Genomic DNA, 15885 nt, shown 5'->3' with positions numbered 1-15885 from the left:
GAGCTTCATGAGCTTCACATCAGCCCACTCCTCAAGCCTGTCCGGGTCCCTCTGGGTGGCATCCCTCCCCTCTAGTCACAGTCAACTGCACCACCCGCAAACTTGCTGAGGGTGCGCTCAGCCCCACTCTCTCTGACGTTACTGAAGAGATTGTACCGTTACGGACCCCTGAGGGACACCACTCATTACTGATCTGCATTTTGACACGGAGCTGTTGCCTGCAACTCTGGATGCTGCCTTCCAGCCAATTCCTTGTTCATCCACCAACCCCCTACCTCTCCAGTTTAGTCACAGGGGTGATGTGGAGGACTGTGTCGAGACCACACAGAAGTCAACACAGACGATCTTTTGTCAGACATTTGACTTGTCAAGGCATTTATGAAGTTGCTTTTGTAGACCATCTTGTCAGCCAGGCACGACTGACTGTGCGCAAAAGCTCGTTGATTGACACTTAGGCTGTTACTCTTTAATCTGCGCTCCCCTTGCATCAACTTTTATCCACTTGGGTTTTTCAAACCATCAACATCACAAGGAAGCTTCCAGTCCAGTCTTTATACTTTTAAATCCAGCCAACAGAGCAGGAGCAAACAGAAGAAAATGGAAGCTAGACAGACCAACTGTAAGTCATGGGAGAGGTGTTTTGGTTTCCTTTAGTAGGAATAATAAAACCCTGGAACAGTTAAAAGTAGTGATTTTTCTCCTGCATCACAAACAAAAGCAGCTAAGAAGCTGTGCTGCTTTGTGAAACTGGGGCAACGATGAGCCACCAGTATGCTGTGGCTGTGAGAGGTCCGTGGGATCAGAGGTGGGATGGGGCAATGCATTTCCAGCACGGATAAGGAAGGACGCATGCCAGCATACAATCTGTTCAGCGGGTCTAAAAACTACTTTCAAGAAAAGGAAATCCAGGGTAACAAATGCGACGGGCTGCTAGGGCATATGACCAGGGAGAGAGCAAGCTGATCCCAAGAGCCTTCAGCCATGGAAACACAAGCTGGAAACGACCGGCTTGCCAGGAACTTGGAATGGGTAGAAACAGAGAAGAAAGACTCTCTACGCTAAGAGGCAATATTGGTACAAAAGAAGTAAACATAAATTAATCATAAAGTTAAACTGCAAATACAAGTTTTTAACCTACAACAGAAGGGTTCTTTTGAGTGTTTGAAACGAAATACAGACATTTAATTTTAAAAACATCTCCAAGCTAATTTCCTACTGAAGGTCCTGAGATCACTCTTCCTTTACTTGGATTTCTAAACTAAACCGATTATCTTCCTCGGGTCTGTGCTGCGTACCAGTTATGCATAACAAGCACTACAGTAGCCCCTTGCATACCTACAATAATTAACACGAGCTAATTCTGTTCTGCTCATTAGCTAGACAGAAAGATTACTAAATAAATGCGTGTAACCCTTGTAGCTGTTACTGAAGCTTTGAGCCCTCCACAGCCCCCCCTCCCCACTTTGCTTTCAGCAAGGCACGTGCTCCTGTCACCGCCGCAGTACAAGGGCTGGGCTCATCTCAGAAACGCCCCGAGGCGCTCCCGACCAGCGCTCCTCTCACCCCAGCCAGCTGCGATGCCTGCGGCCTGACCTGCTGTTCCTGTTTCGGCACACTGAGGAAGGTCAGCAAGGGCAACTGACCCACAGTAAAACGGTGAGGTCCAAACCACGGCAAAGGAACGCGATGCGAGCGCTCACTCCAGAAAGGCCCAGCTGGTTCAGTTCTGGACTCTGACCCAGCCTGGGCTCCTGAGCCCAAGCTCAGCACGCAGGTCCTCAGCAGGAAGGCCCCCGCTCAGCACCACCCGAGCCACCCTCCGTGTTAACGCAGCAGCACGCGAGGGTGCTGCTGGAACACTTTGTGAAGAGACCCCCTCCTCCCTGCCAACCATTTATGGCCCATCTCTGAAGAAACGTGCTATTCCAGCCCCTAGAAGGTGCCGGGGATCTTGACCCGAGCGTGTCTGAGGTGGCCACAGTGTAAGGCAGGAGCACAAGCAGCAACCCCTCTTCAGGCTGGGGCCCTGCTCTTCCAGGCGGATGAGGCTAGACTGGTGCCGGACTCGGCTGAGGGGGTGCCAGCCCCTTGAACACACACACAGATGCACACCAGCTTTCTTTGCGCTTTTATCCAAACTACAGGTACATCACAGAGATCTGTGCCCACCCTGGAGCGTTCTTTACACATGGCTAAAAAAAAACCAGACAGGCAGGGGGGGCAGGGGCGAAGTCTTTCAAGTAGAGTTCATGCTGACAGGTCACTGTTATCAAATCTCTCCTGGTCGTACACCTCCGCTACCACCTTTCTTCCTGCAAACCAGCGCCCGTTCAGAGCCTGAATGGCTTTGTGAGTCTCTGAGGCCATGGAGAACTCCACAAAGATCTTGACGATGATCTCGGCATCCTCCTCTTCTCCTTGCTTCTCCTGGTAGATGATGACCCTATTTACAGCCCCAAATTTGCCACATTCTTCTGTCACTTCTCCCTCTAGGTCATCGTCAATGTCCTTTGGATCCACCATGTTGCGAAGCACCATCACAGTGGACTGCGGAGAAAAGGGACAAGGTAACGATTAAGACACCTGAGACACACGGAGCTACATTCGCAAAGCCACGTCAGACTGCGCAGCACGCCTGAGCACCACCAGATGTTCCAGTCTACGCCACTACAAGCATATTCCACAAAACCAATAATGTCCCGAGTTCTCAGGGATAAATCGGCAATTTTCTTCCCAGGCATCCAAAGCGCGAGCGGATCTCATTCGCTGCCAGCTCTGTTGCAGCTGGCCTCAGTCAGGAAAGCTGGGTGCCATCTCCTGGGCTGCTCCTAGACACATCTTTGAAGCACTAGTGACCTGGAGACCTCTATAATTTTTCTTGTGCTGTTGCTATCCAGTTATTTTATCTTTAACATCACCGTTGTGGGGCTTTTTATTGAAAATTTTCCCTCATCTCTAAGTGAAACAGAAGGAGTAACCAGGTCTTTTCCACCTCCGACAATTGACGGTTCACCAGGTACTTCCCTTCCAGCGAATAACAACGTACGAGTCAGAGCGCCTGCAAGGCACCTCGCGTGTATCCCCACCAAGCCCTGAGCACCTCTCCGTATCACTGATGGGCGCTGGAAGGGACCTCTGGAGGTCACCTGGTTTGAGCTCCCCTGCTGAAGCAGGGCCACCTAGAGTTGCCCAGGACCACGTCCAGACGACTTTTGAGTATCTACAAGGACAAAGGCTCCACCACCTCTGTGTTCATGCATTACAGCCAGCTCTCCCACATCCCTTCCTCCCAGCTGTGGCCCTGCCCAACACCATGGGCTAGCAAGACGTGACATTTCAGGCCTGCTATCATTTTAAAACACTAGTTGCAGTTCTTATTCCCACATCTGTGTGAGTGCTTTGAGGGGCCTACTAAAACAGCAGCAAAACCAGGAGGGCACTTACAGGCTGAGAACACTAAGCTGCTTTGAGAATGGTGTCGTTTAAGACTTTTGACACTGCTAAACTTTTTCAAGCAAGTATGCCAAATGAGCTGGCTTCTTTGGGAAAGGAACTTGTGACAGAAGAAAATCGTCTGCTAAGTCAGAGCTCAAAGATGTGCTTAAAATTATGTACCCTTTAAAAGCACGGGCGCACACTGACCAGCTACTCGCTGGTGTCCCCCCTTACGAAACGCATGTCAGCATTATCCCCGTGTTGCAAACGGAGAAGAAACATTGTTGGTCCTGTGTCAAAGCTCAGGAAACCTCTGGGTCAGACTGGAAACTCAGCCGTGCACAGGAACAAACTTGTGGTCGTGCCAAAAGAGACGCCTGGTGAGCTGATCAGTACAGCCCTTTCCAAGACCAAAAAAAAACCAAAACAACCCTATGAATCTGTTGTTCTCTTCAGCGCTCTGACTTTTTTAATCATTCGTTCTTGCCCTCTTTCTCATTGTAACTTCTGTGAAATTCTGTTTTATAAACACCTCAGAGTTTCATCCTATGGTAAGAGGCTGTGTGGAAAAGGTGGACTCCATAGTTTGGAACAGATTACCCTGACCACGTGCCAGTCTCACGTCTTTAATTACAAGTCAAAAGGCAACATGGTTTGCTTAACGATGCTAAGTAAAAACGCAGTTTAATCAGACACCTCCTAGCCAAGCTGCCTCTGGCCTAGTGACTGGTCTGAACCCCCAGAGAAACTCTGAGAAGATCCTGAAGGCAGAGTAAGAGCCACTACCAGCAGCAGACAAGCAGGTAGCCTTGGTAGTCCCACAGAGCTCTGTGGGGTACCTACAACGTGTGCTGCAGGAAGCCTGTACCACACACAAACTGCACAGCTACACCGCGTTAAGGCAGATCTACACCTGGTAGTCTCCTGTGCTGACAACCGGAGCCAGCCCAGGGCAGTCACACTGCACTCACCTCCTGCTTACGGAGCAACTTCTGCATCACCATATGACGGGCGCTGCTGCCAGATATGCTCATGTGCTCCTGTTCACTCAGCATCTCTGGCCTCTCCGACTCCTGGAACACCTCCTCTTCCTCCTTCTCCTTTTTGACCTCCATCAGGCCCAGTGCCGGGGGACTAGCCAGGATAGGGTTCACAACTCCCACTTGGGGAATAGTGACAGGAATGGGAGGTCGGGCAGGGGTTACACCTGTGAGGGTACAAACTCTGTAGCATAAAGAACAGAACTGATGTTCTGCAACATTTGGGTACACCCCAGCCAGCGACAAAAGAGGATCACAGAATCCAGCTGGTTTTATTTGCTCTGCACCGACAAGGACCAGGGAGACATGAGCAGGCACTTCGCATACAGGACATAAGCACTCAACACATGCATCACGCGCTCGCCCAGAGGCAGTTAGAGCGCAGGATTTTGCACGGAGTCACAAGTACCCAGATTTTCACTCAGAGTACCACGCATTCCTGCTGTGAAGTTCACGTCCCTGTCATATCTATTATCTACCAAAATAAACTCCTGCTATGTTGCACAAATTTAAGAAATCAAACTCTTGACAAAGCAGTGCAGGGAGAAGGATTTCTGCCTCGCGTTCTCCTTAGCTGTGAGCTCAGGAATAGAGAATCGTGCTTTGTAACAGGTACACAAGTGACGAAATGAAGAGTAAACACACCTGTAATGACTCCTGGTGCCTGTGCTGCCATTACAGCCTGTGGCAACGCCCCCAAGGGCTGGGCCAGAGTCAGTGCTGGAGACACCAGCCCAGGGGTTGCCAAAGTGCCAAGAACCGCAGCTCCTGCCACTGCTTCCTGCGAGAGAGGTGAAAAAAAAAAAAAAAAGTGTTACTTCAGCATCAGGAAGCCATACTATGGGTGCATTCAGCTGAGGCTCAGCTTTTTCACACCTAAGAAACACCAGACATATAGATTCTGAGCATGACAGCTCTCCTGCACTGCTATAAAAGAAAGGAAGTATGCCACCCAGTCCACCACAGAAGTGTAGAAACTATGAGACACCAAGTCTTGGAATAAAAACATTCTCTTGCAACTCGGATTTCACCCACCCTCTCAAGCTGCTAGGTCAGTTACTGAATGAAAGACACCAAGGGACTCAATACATTGTTTGAAAGGTGCAGGCAATTCTACAGCAAGAGGAATCTACTTGTCTCCATCTTCCACGCAAATAAGGCTTCTTCCTGATGCTACGGAACATGATCCATTTTAAAAGGTTGATGGGAGCTCCCATCCCACCCCCTCTGGTGACAGCACCAGGGCTCTGGAGCCACATGACAAACCAGGTGAGGGAACTCTTACAGCTTAGGTTTTTCCTAAGTGATTGGTGGAAGGTTAATTCTTGTCTGATTCAAGAGACAGCACAGTCAAAACACTACTGCAAGCACCAGGGACAGGGCAAGGGAGAGCACAATACTGCTAATTTCAGAAGTTGCACACTTCTAGATAAGTTGAAACCCAAAAATCTTATCTCTTTGGTCTTCATCCTTTAGATGCAGACAGCAACACAGCACTGAAATTGGCCTTTATAATCACAGCAACCACAAAGAACTATCACGTTAGTAAATTCCCCAGTGAGACAATCACGTAACTAACTTTTGCAACCACCGTTTTCACTGGTAAGACTCCACTGAACTTCACTGCTCTTGATGACTGGAAATGTTCTTCAAACTTCCAGCCTTGCTAACTGAAACACTTTATAACCGCTTCCTTTTGTCCGTGTTGTCTGCAACTCTTCTCTCATCCTCAAGCAAAAATCTGATGCACTTTTCAGCATTTTTCTACAGTTACGCCAAGCCAAACTCTTCTAGTTCCTTCCTGTACATCAGGCTTTCCAGCTCTCCCAATAACTGCAGTACGTCATTGCACCTCCTATGATCCAAACAAACACCCTGACACTAGATAACCAGAATTCAAACAACATTTGAGATGAACATCTAGTTAAAGGATAAAACACTTCCATAAACTACGTGCCTAAAAATACACCCTACAATCCCAATTTTTTGTTGTTCTTTCCAGGCTACTATACTCACGATTTAGTTACTCAGATCCTTCTCTTCCTTGTTTTCACGGCTGTCACCATGGAGCAAAAAATTCTAAGGTTCCATTCCTCAATACAGTAGCTGGCACTCTACTACTAATGCTGCATGTATTTTGTACTGCAATCTGCTGCAATATTCCAGCTCTCCTCTACATTAACAACGCATCTCATCTCCGTGTTGCAAACTAATTCTATTAGTACTCTTCTCCTAATGCTAGAATAAGGCCACTAATATTTTTACTGGAGATAAAGCAAGACCTGTCCGTAAGTAATTTCAGCAGCAGAGTGAAGGGTCAGCCATTTCCAGCACAGCTCATTTCCATCTCTTCTCACTCGCCTGTGCATCTCAAAATTCATTGTACTAGTGTTGGTCTTGTCTAACAGCTTCTCACAGGGGTCTCCACCAACTCCTGAATTGTTGCTAGGATGTGCTTTCACTTTTTTTCTCTCCTAACAAAGTATGAGAGTAGTCTGATCAAAGAAATTTATGTTCATCTACCAGGGGTATTTCTCTAAATCACCCAAACATTTTTGCATACCTGCTTCTTTTGAAAATTTTGTCTTGCCTTTAAAGCTTGCTTTCAGTCTTTCCTTACCAATCTCTCCCGGCAGTGAGAGCAAAGTGTGCAGATACCAGCTTCCCATGCTACCTTAAATACAAGTTTGCCATCCTTCAGCCATGCAGCAATAGCCCTGACATGAAAGGCCTATCACTAAAACCCCAAAAACCCACCACAACCAAAACCCCAAACTATTAAGTGTGCATCTGCACATGACAAAGTCCGAGCTTTGCGCCCACCCAGGATGCAGTAATCCCATGTGCATCGTTAGCCAGTCTGCCTTACGATTCTAATGAAGGGGAAAAATACATGTTGTAAGCATTCAGTGCTGTAACAAGACCATCATCATTTTTTCTATGCTGGTCCCCCATTTTTTACTTAAATGGCTAAAGAAACTTTTCCTGACAGCTTTCATGCCTGAACCTTCTTTGGCAAGACTGCCTTTTTACTGTGACTGTCAAGACACTAACTACCGTTGCTACTCAGCACCTCTCTGCGTAGCCTCATTTAAGAGCAGAGACACCTCCTCCTCCTTTGGCTGGCATGCTAATTCCAGACTGAAGTTGCAGTTCTGATTGCAGATCCAAAGTTTTACCACTGACTTAAGTTTCTCTCTCATTTAGCTCCACGGAGTTTACTGACTAGCTTGTGTTTAAAAAAATCCATATGGACCACAGCTCCGCATGTTCTTATTTAAGATACGCCGTTCCATACAAGAACCCCGCTGGCAGCTATGCTCAGAGGTACTGCCTTCTGTAACTGTTCTCACTCTTTTCCCTAGTCATCTACAGCTCCTCACATGGCAAATCAGACAGGTTACCTGGGTCTGTACCATGTCTAAGTAAAGGCAATAAGACTGCTGAGTATCTCTGAGGTTCCTTCAGAACCTTTTTTCTAGGTATGGAATTTTAAATTTTCCTCACAGTAACAAATCTTGCAGTATTGCGCAGAAAGAAGCAGTAAGATTTCTCCATGTCTGTAACAGATCTCTATCATTTCACTTAAGAGAAGAGTTAATAGTTCTTTCCCAACGCGATTTTGATCCAAATAATTCTCCTAGCCATGCCCCAACTTCCTTCCTTAGTGGATGGCAGAGGTTCCCAGACTGGTGGACTTTTTACTGGGGACATGCAAACCACCCCAGAGTTTCACAAGGGCTGTAGCTTCTCTCACTTCTGCCTTTACCTTGTGATCCAGAGCAAAAAAGAGCTGTTTACTAAATGAAGTCCAGTCAGTTGATTAGCAACACACATAGGCTGCACACCTCAGCCATTTTTTTTTGCTTGAGTGCATCCAACAGCCCAACACTGCTGGAACGTGTTTCTTTCATGGGCCATAGTGATGAAGGGAGAGATTCTGCCGCTCAAGACAAGGAAGACAGGAGACAGACACCGATACAGGGGCTTGCTTTGAAAGGCAATCCTTCTCCATCAGTCCCTACTGGTAATAGCCAGAAGCTTCTGTTACTTCAAGCAAACAAAATTTGAGAACCCCTAGACTCCTGCATCAACATCCAGTTCTGCTCAATCGCAGTATTTCCTCGTTTCTGAAAAGCCTAAAGCTGTTACAGTCACCTTCCACCTTACTACACAGGCAGAGTCAGTGTTGCTCGTGCAACTGTTACTGCCCTCATTAGTCCGCCCCCTTTCATGTACGTTCACGCATTCTTTTAGCTTTTGCTCTAACAATTTCTCTCATCATTGCTTTGCTTATCCAGACAAGGAATCCCCTCCAATCTTTCCCCACCATTTCCTTAAATAAAGCTCTGATCAGTGGTGCCAGACGCCATTCCAAAATGCCAGTGGATCAGATCCTCGCAAGCATGGAGGGCAAGCTTCTACACGTGAAGTCCAGGGAACACAGCACGACCCAGGCCAAGGGCTCTCGTTCTACCTGGCGAATACAGCTGGCTGGAACAGTCTGCGTGCTCGTTCCTAGCAGGGTCACACAACCATCCCCTCGGCTGAGCCGTGCCAGCCTCTGCCTTACCTGTGCGGTGATCTTCGCTGTAGCAGCTGCTGCAGCAACGGCTGCTGCTGGAGGTAATCCCCCGGGCGTAGCAGGCGTCAGGAGAGGCATTGGAGGAGTCACAGCTTTACCAACGCGGAGATACTGACCCCCAAGGTCAAAGAGGTTCATAGAGGAAACAGCGTCTTGAGAAGACTGTGCTTTCTCATATTCTGCAGTGAGAAAGAGGAACACTTACAAATGATCCTTTTTACTCCTAAACTCAACCGCTCTCTCACTGCACAACTGTGATTTGTGTTTGTAAATGTAAAAACAACCACTTAGAGCTCCAGTGAGAAGACCCTGGGTGTTTACCTCTCTCATCTCACCCCTCTGACTACAGAAGCGTTACTGAGAATGGTCAGCATAGCGAGATCTCTCAACCTGCGTTAACAGTGAGTCAAAATATCTGGCTATTAAGTCTATTTCTAAGTTACAATCATAGAACAGTTTTGGCTGGAAGGGAGGGTTACAGCCCACCCAGTCCAACCCCCCTGCCAGGAGCAGGGACATCTCCAACCACATCAGGTTGCTCACAGCCCCGGCCAGCCTGGCCTGGGATGTTTCCAGGGACGGGGCATCCACCGCCTCTCTGGGCAACCTGGGCCACTGTTCTATCACCCTCACTGTAAATTTTTTTTTCCTAATATCTAACCTGAATCTACCTCCCTCTATTTTATACCATTACCCCTCATCCTAGTTCAGGCACAGATCTGCCCCAAATTTACTTCTATCCCATTGTTTAATGTAATTCTTCTGCTAGACTAAAGAAAACAGAAGAGGATGCTCCCCATGACCTTCCCTACCCCACAACAAATACCAGACAGCCTTTTTACCAATGAAACCATAGCCTTTGTGTTTTCCTGTTGTGGGATCCCTGGCTAGCGTGCAGGATTTAATCTTCCCAAAGGCCTCAAACACACTCTTGATGTCATCATCTGAAAGGTCCTGATGAACAGACGCCACGTAGATGCGGTTGAAAGCCCGTGCCTCTTCTGCTAGCTGGTCTATAATTGGTTGTGCCTGACCTATATTACTAGGTCTCCCGACCTGCACAGAACACAGCGAACAGTCCATTCAGCATTCTGAAGAGCAGCAGCACGACTCACCAAGAGTTACAGCAGACAAGCACTCGGCCACCTGCCTGCCTCTGCAAAACAAATAATGCCTCATAAGGCCGTAATTAGCAAAGGTCAATAGTTGATTCAGCTCTGGGATACAACCTGCACTACAGGGGACTCTAGAAGTAGCAAGAGCCTGGACAGACCCTGCTCTCTCCACCATTATTTCCCCCGTTTATGTTCCCTGACCTGCCAGAGACCAGCTTCCAGGAACTGAAAACAATTCTGAAAGCAAAACACAATGCTTCTGTATCCTTCTTCCAAAGGCTCCTAAAACCCCCTTGGAAATGAGACACTGCAGATATGCAGAATGTATCAGAGATATAAATGCATGCTATAAAACACGTTGCAGAAAATGCTAGTTTCTCCCTGAATTTCAATCCCCAAAGTTTCACCTTTGTAAGATCCCTTCTTGCTGCCTGAAGACACAGCTATAATCCTTTGCTCCTTTCCACTTGTACTGAATGCCTCCTTTTTGTGTGGCAAGGGTGGACCACTTCCCAAGTCCACCTCGCTATTGACATGGACAACAAAAATCCGATGCTGCTTATCTGCCATCCACACAGGTACAATATAAGAATAAGGCGTTAAAATATCAAGAATCACCTTTGTTTTGTCCTCAAGAGAATTCCATTTTTATGTGTGGACAGAAAAAAAACTGAGCTAGCTTACCAGAACAAGTGTCTAGGTTTTATTAGCATGCTAAGGGTTTCTCCTCGGGGAGAAAGGGAACAAGAGCCACTACAGACCCAACAGATTGAATATTAACATGTATCAGGCAACAGACTCCAGGTTATCTTCCACATTACAGTGCTGCAGGAAGCATTTCTAGGGACAAAAATCATTATTCACAGTAAAGAGAACGAAGAATTTTGAGAGCATGCCTACTACTCACCTTTATATTTCTTCCTCCCAGCATGACAGAATTCATCTGCTCCAAGGCCAGCTGAGCAGCTTCAGGTACCTCATATTCCACAAAAGCAAAACCCTAGGACAGAGGGATACGCTTGTTGAATCATACCAGCTGCTCCTCATCTTGCATCTAGTGCCAAGCTGATGCAGCCAAGCCTTCCCGCGTAACAGATTCCCAGTATCGTGGCCTGAGCTGGTTCCTTAAAGACGCTTTTTATTAAAGCAGAAAATTGCACACAGAAGCACTGACACACGGCAATCTGTTTCCAGAGCCTCAGAGGCCTAACAGAAAAAGGCCGCCACACAGAGGACTGCTAGCTGTTTGGCATCTTTCCTGCACACCGCCCCCATGCACATCTGGTTCCCAGCACAGAATCCCGCAAAGCTCAGCAGACCAGACAGCTACATCTATCTCGAAGTGCTAAAAGCAGCCTGCTCTCCAGCGAGGATAAAGGCTCCTTCTCCTGGATATATTCCGGAAGGCCTGGGAGAGAAGAAAAACACGTCACTGGAGGGCTGTTAACCAACCTTGTGCTTCATTGTAACAGAGTCCCAGGACATGTCAATGCTTTTTATAGGTCCAAAGGGGGCAAAGGCCTGGCGAATGGTATCTTCTCCCAGTTCATAGTATATGGAGCCCACATACACACGACACATGATGGCCAGGGCGCGCTGCCTCTGAGCTGCCATCTGTATTGGAAAGAAGAACTGGCTGGTTAGATCAGAGGGTGGTCACAGACATCAGGACCTCCTTCCCTTCCTCCTTCCCTCCCAGGAGCTATGGCCCAACAGCAGGTAGCTCCTCACTGGGCTGCAGCACGGCCTGGCACACGAGGTGATAAAGAAGTATTTTCCTGCTCAATGCACAGACTGCTGGAGTGGATGAGCAGTGCGGGTCACTCCCCGGGGCAGTCAAATCTTTGATGGGCCCCCTCAGGAGCCTTAACTCCAACCCCACTGATAAGGTCTAACCCTCCCCAGCCTGATCACAACTCCAGCAACACTTGCAGGAGGAGGAAATAACTTCATTCTAGGACAGCTTCCCCTCCAGGCAGCAAAGGTCTCAACTCTAGACAGTATTAGCAACCCCTCCCACTCCCTCCCGCAAGGGGCAGCAAGAGATCCAGTACCGGGCACCGCCTAGTCACTCCCTCCCCCGCCCCATCCTCCCAGGCAGCAAAGGATCTGGAATTGGGTACCTCCCCCCCACTCCCTCAAGCATCACACACCACCTCCTCCCCCCGCCCCGCCCCAGGCAGGAGGAGATCCAGTACTAGGCACCACTTCCACAGCACAGTTCAAAAGCGAAGCAAAAGAAATTAAACGGTTAAATGAAACCTCTTAGTTAAGTGTGTGGTGCTAGTACTTATCACTGCCTGTCGTTACTGGCTCAGATAGTGGTGCAGCCCCCAAAGACTCCGCCCTTATCAGTTTCGGTGCAGAGAAGGTCTCTGTGCTATTTTCTCCTAAGTATGCCTGAAAACCTGTTTGCAAGACAAATCCAGAAATTTCTTACAGCAGGTATCAAAAAAGCAGTATATCCTTCAATAATTTTTCACCCTTATTGCAGTTCCATAATTGCTACTACTAAGGAGCATTATTCTAGTTAAGGTGCTGCCTACGAAAAATCCCGGGTTTGGCCAGCATATCCTAGCAGCAGGTGTTGGGACCAGGGCAGAAATTAGCTCTCTGTAGAGGCAGCTCCCTGCGATCAGCAAGAACGGATTTCAGTGCGTGGCAGATACGCACAGGGCTTCACTCCCGTTCTGCGAGGAACAGACGGAACACACGTTAGGCAGTAAGGGCCAGGGACTGTGCGGAGCAGGCAAACGCAGCATTAAGCTGGATGCCTCTCTCCCTTCCCAGTACCACAGTGCTCGGCCCCAGAGCAGGGAGCTCCGAACACCCCCCTCTCCCCCACCACCGCTGATTAAAGGGGGCTTTAATGAAGGCCTTCAGGAGAGGCCTGCTTTCACAATGCTGTAACGAGCACGAGCACAATGAGCTCTGCCGTGTCTGGGGATGCTGCAACTCAAGTGGCAAAACAGAAGGGACAGCATTTTATCTGTGATAGTCACACAATGTGTGACATTGACCATAGGAGGAAACAAACTGTGAAGGTTCAACTCCTATTACTCAACACGGCAGGGATACTATAAACAGGAATTGTTCTCACCCCGTACTGCTGCTCCTGAAGTGACATTAAGCTTGCCTCTTGACTGGGTTTAAGCATTTCGCACAGTTAAAAACAAGCTGTTTTTCAATTTACTCTGCAATGCTGTGACTAGGAGGACTATGGCACGTGCACACGCAGGACAGCTGACGTGTTGTTTCCCAGGTTCTCCAACACATTCCCAGCTTTGGTGCAGGAAAGCCAGTGATCAGTAGCCCCTCAGGCTGTGTAGTGTGTCCGTTTATGGGTTCAGAGCCATCACCGTTCTAATCCCCAGTGTCTGAGTGGAGTGCCTCACCCAGGGTGCCACCGGCTGCGGTAAGAATTTAGTGGTTTACTAGGAGTGCTTCTTGACAAGACCCTGCAGCCCCACACCAGGCAGAGGGATTTGTTCGTCTTCTGAAGGGTGTATATACACAAAGAGGACATTCTCTTCTTTTCAGTTATCAATGGAACAGATGCAAGAAAAATGGCATTAGTCCTCTCCCACGGCAGCATTTATAGGAGGAAATCCACATCTTACACTGCTGCAGAGATCCTGACAAAATAGGCGGGGTGGAGCTAGGAGGACTCTGTTACATCAGCAAGATATTAGAAATTTGGACCTACAAAGTTCTTCAGGTGGACCATGGTGACTACAGGCATATGCGGATCACTAACAGGAACCAGTAGCATCAAATTAGGGGAATGAGGCAATGGACATCTGTGAACCAAGTGCATGACAGCGTCAGACTCGTGACTAGAAATCTCATTGTTTTCACTAGCTACACTAAGTAGATTTTACTGGCCACTGGCCTTCCTTCTGCACCTATAAAATGCAGTTTAAAGTATCTGCAACCTTCATAAAGGCAGCAGCTCACAGTTGTATCTACGTAATGTCCTCGTTAAGTGCTTATGAAGGTTATTTTAAGGACAAGACAGAACATCCTCTTGGAGTGCTCCTTTAAACAAAGGAGATGATGCAAAACCATCATCGCTAGCTTCAATTTTAATACACCACCACCAGGAAATTGCACTCATCTTGCTGAAGTGACATGAAAATTTTGAGCTGTGATACTTGGGGGATTAAGCAGACAGGAAGTTTTAATCTCAGGCACTAAGATACCACAATAGCAGTTCAGGCTGCACTTCCTTCTTGTAGGGAGTGATGAGTCTCGTCAACGGGAAAAAGCGTTGGGCAGAGGTCTGTGTGCGTTTTCTACGTTCCTGATGGGCTCTGGGACAAAGCACTTGCCGAGGACAGGGTATCCTAACTACCCTGAACTGTACCACAGCCCAGAGAAGCAGGAGGCTGCTCTGCATCAAGGTTCTGCCCACCAGCAGCAGTCCCTGACTCCCTGGAGAGGGAGGAACGTCTCAGGAAAAGGATTCACCATACTGACTATGCCCTCGAGGCTAGTGAGAAATTAAACATTTCCTGTTACGTTATCACCACGCTTTTTATCTGTTGCCCAGCTGTGAATAATGAGTTAATTTTTTTTTAAGCAAAACTGATGGCATTATGCTATCAAGTAAGTATCTATGTTAATTGGTAGGAGTTTCTTGGGCACAAGGGTTCAGAAACCAGCTGTGCCAAATTCACATCAAGATGTATGCTTCTATTGCATTCTGAACTTACATACCCTCATCAAATGTATTCTGGCTCCCCTGCTGACACACTCCCTACTGTGGCAGTGTTAAAGGAGGGAAAACAGGCGATTTCAGTTTTAGTGCATCTTTCATTTTGGAGTACCATCCTCTGGCTGCATTTTACACCAAGCAGAAATATTATATTCCAGCAAGATGGAAAAAATATTTACAAATGAATTTACAAATGAACCTTTGCATGCAGAGTGGAGCTTATAGGACACTTTCTGCAGCGGCCACTGTCCAACACGTCTAGCGAAAAGGAGGGGACGGATGGGTAATTCCAGGTAATGAAGCTCTTTGTGGCATCTGATTAGAAATTCCAGCACCAAAGGACTGCACAAGTTCTCTGAATTGTCCTGCAGCTCTGTTAATTCCATCCTGCTTTTTCTTTACTTGAAACATGCCATATTCACCTAGTCTGGAAACACGCACAGCAATAACGGTCTTACATCTGGGCTACAGCATGTTCTGCAAACCTATAGTGCCCCAGTCCTCCCCAGCACCTCAGCTGCCAGGTCTTCGGTGCTGCGAGTTTGTTTCATACGGAATCGCCCATTTGTGAGTTACCTTGGCAGTTAGTTTTAGGTCAGGACCTCAGAACTGTAGCATCCCTAGAAATGCAGCTCCCACAATTTCACAGGTGTGTTCAGAACTGTTCGAAATCTAAAGCTTTCTTTGCCAACTGACTCCAGGACCCCGACTGCCAGTGTCACAGCGGACTGCACCCAGCCTAGGGTCTTCCTCTGGGGAGTTTACACTTTGCCTCTGCTTGTTGTGCTTGTCCATAACAGGTGGGTATGTGGGAGGGTTGTGCTGGGTTGAATTAAGATCATTGTATTACCACTACGTACTTCCCCACTCTAGGCCCTGACTAAGACAAAGTGCCCAAGAAGAAGTGAATATGTCTATTGACCGATTGTAAAGGTGAGAGAGGATCTCCAAAGCCCATTGTCACTGCTGCCATCTGAAAGACAGTAAAGACAG

General features: G+C 47.7%; 1 protein-coding gene across 12 annotated transcripts in view; it reads right to left on the bottom strand.

Annotated features, from left to right (window-relative positions):
• Positions 1-2113: 2113 nt before the first annotated feature.
• PUF60 (poly(U) binding splicing factor 60) overlaps positions 2114-15885 on the bottom strand; it is a 30816-nt gene continuing 17044 nt past the window's right edge. For 8 of the 12 annotated variants that reach the window (XM_086741404.1, XM_086741402.1, XM_010118924.2 and 5 more), the window contains 8 exons: positions 15815-15865; positions 11628-11789; positions 11083-11175; positions 9903-10116; positions 9049-9239; positions 5121-5256; positions 4407-4642; positions 2114-2547 (listed from right to left, as the gene is read on the bottom strand). In XM_086741404.1, the coding sequence (XP_086597530.1) occupies positions 2248-2547; positions 4407-4642; positions 5121-5256; positions 9049-9239; positions 9903-10116; positions 11083-11175; positions 11628-11789; positions 15815-15865 (1383 nt within the window). In that variant the 3' untranslated portion in view covers positions 2114-2247. Of the gene's footprint in view, positions 2548-4406; positions 4643-5120; positions 5257-9048; positions 9240-9902; positions 10117-11082; positions 11176-11627; positions 11790-13275; positions 13586-15814; positions 15866-15885 lie in introns of those variants that run through there. The other 4 variants (XM_086741407.1, XM_086741403.1, XM_086741410.1 and 1 more) reach the window with 2 other exon arrangements.

The sequence above is a fragment of the Chlamydotis macqueenii genome, chromosome 2, assembly GCF_036417535.1.
Source record: "Chlamydotis macqueenii isolate bChlMac1 chromosome 2, bChlMac1.mat, whole genome shotgun sequence".
NCBI lineage: Eukaryota > Metazoa > Chordata > Aves > Otidiformes > Otididae > Chlamydotis > Chlamydotis macqueenii.
Note: the sequence above shows the minus strand (reverse complement) of the source record. Positions and strands in the feature narration are given on the sequence as shown.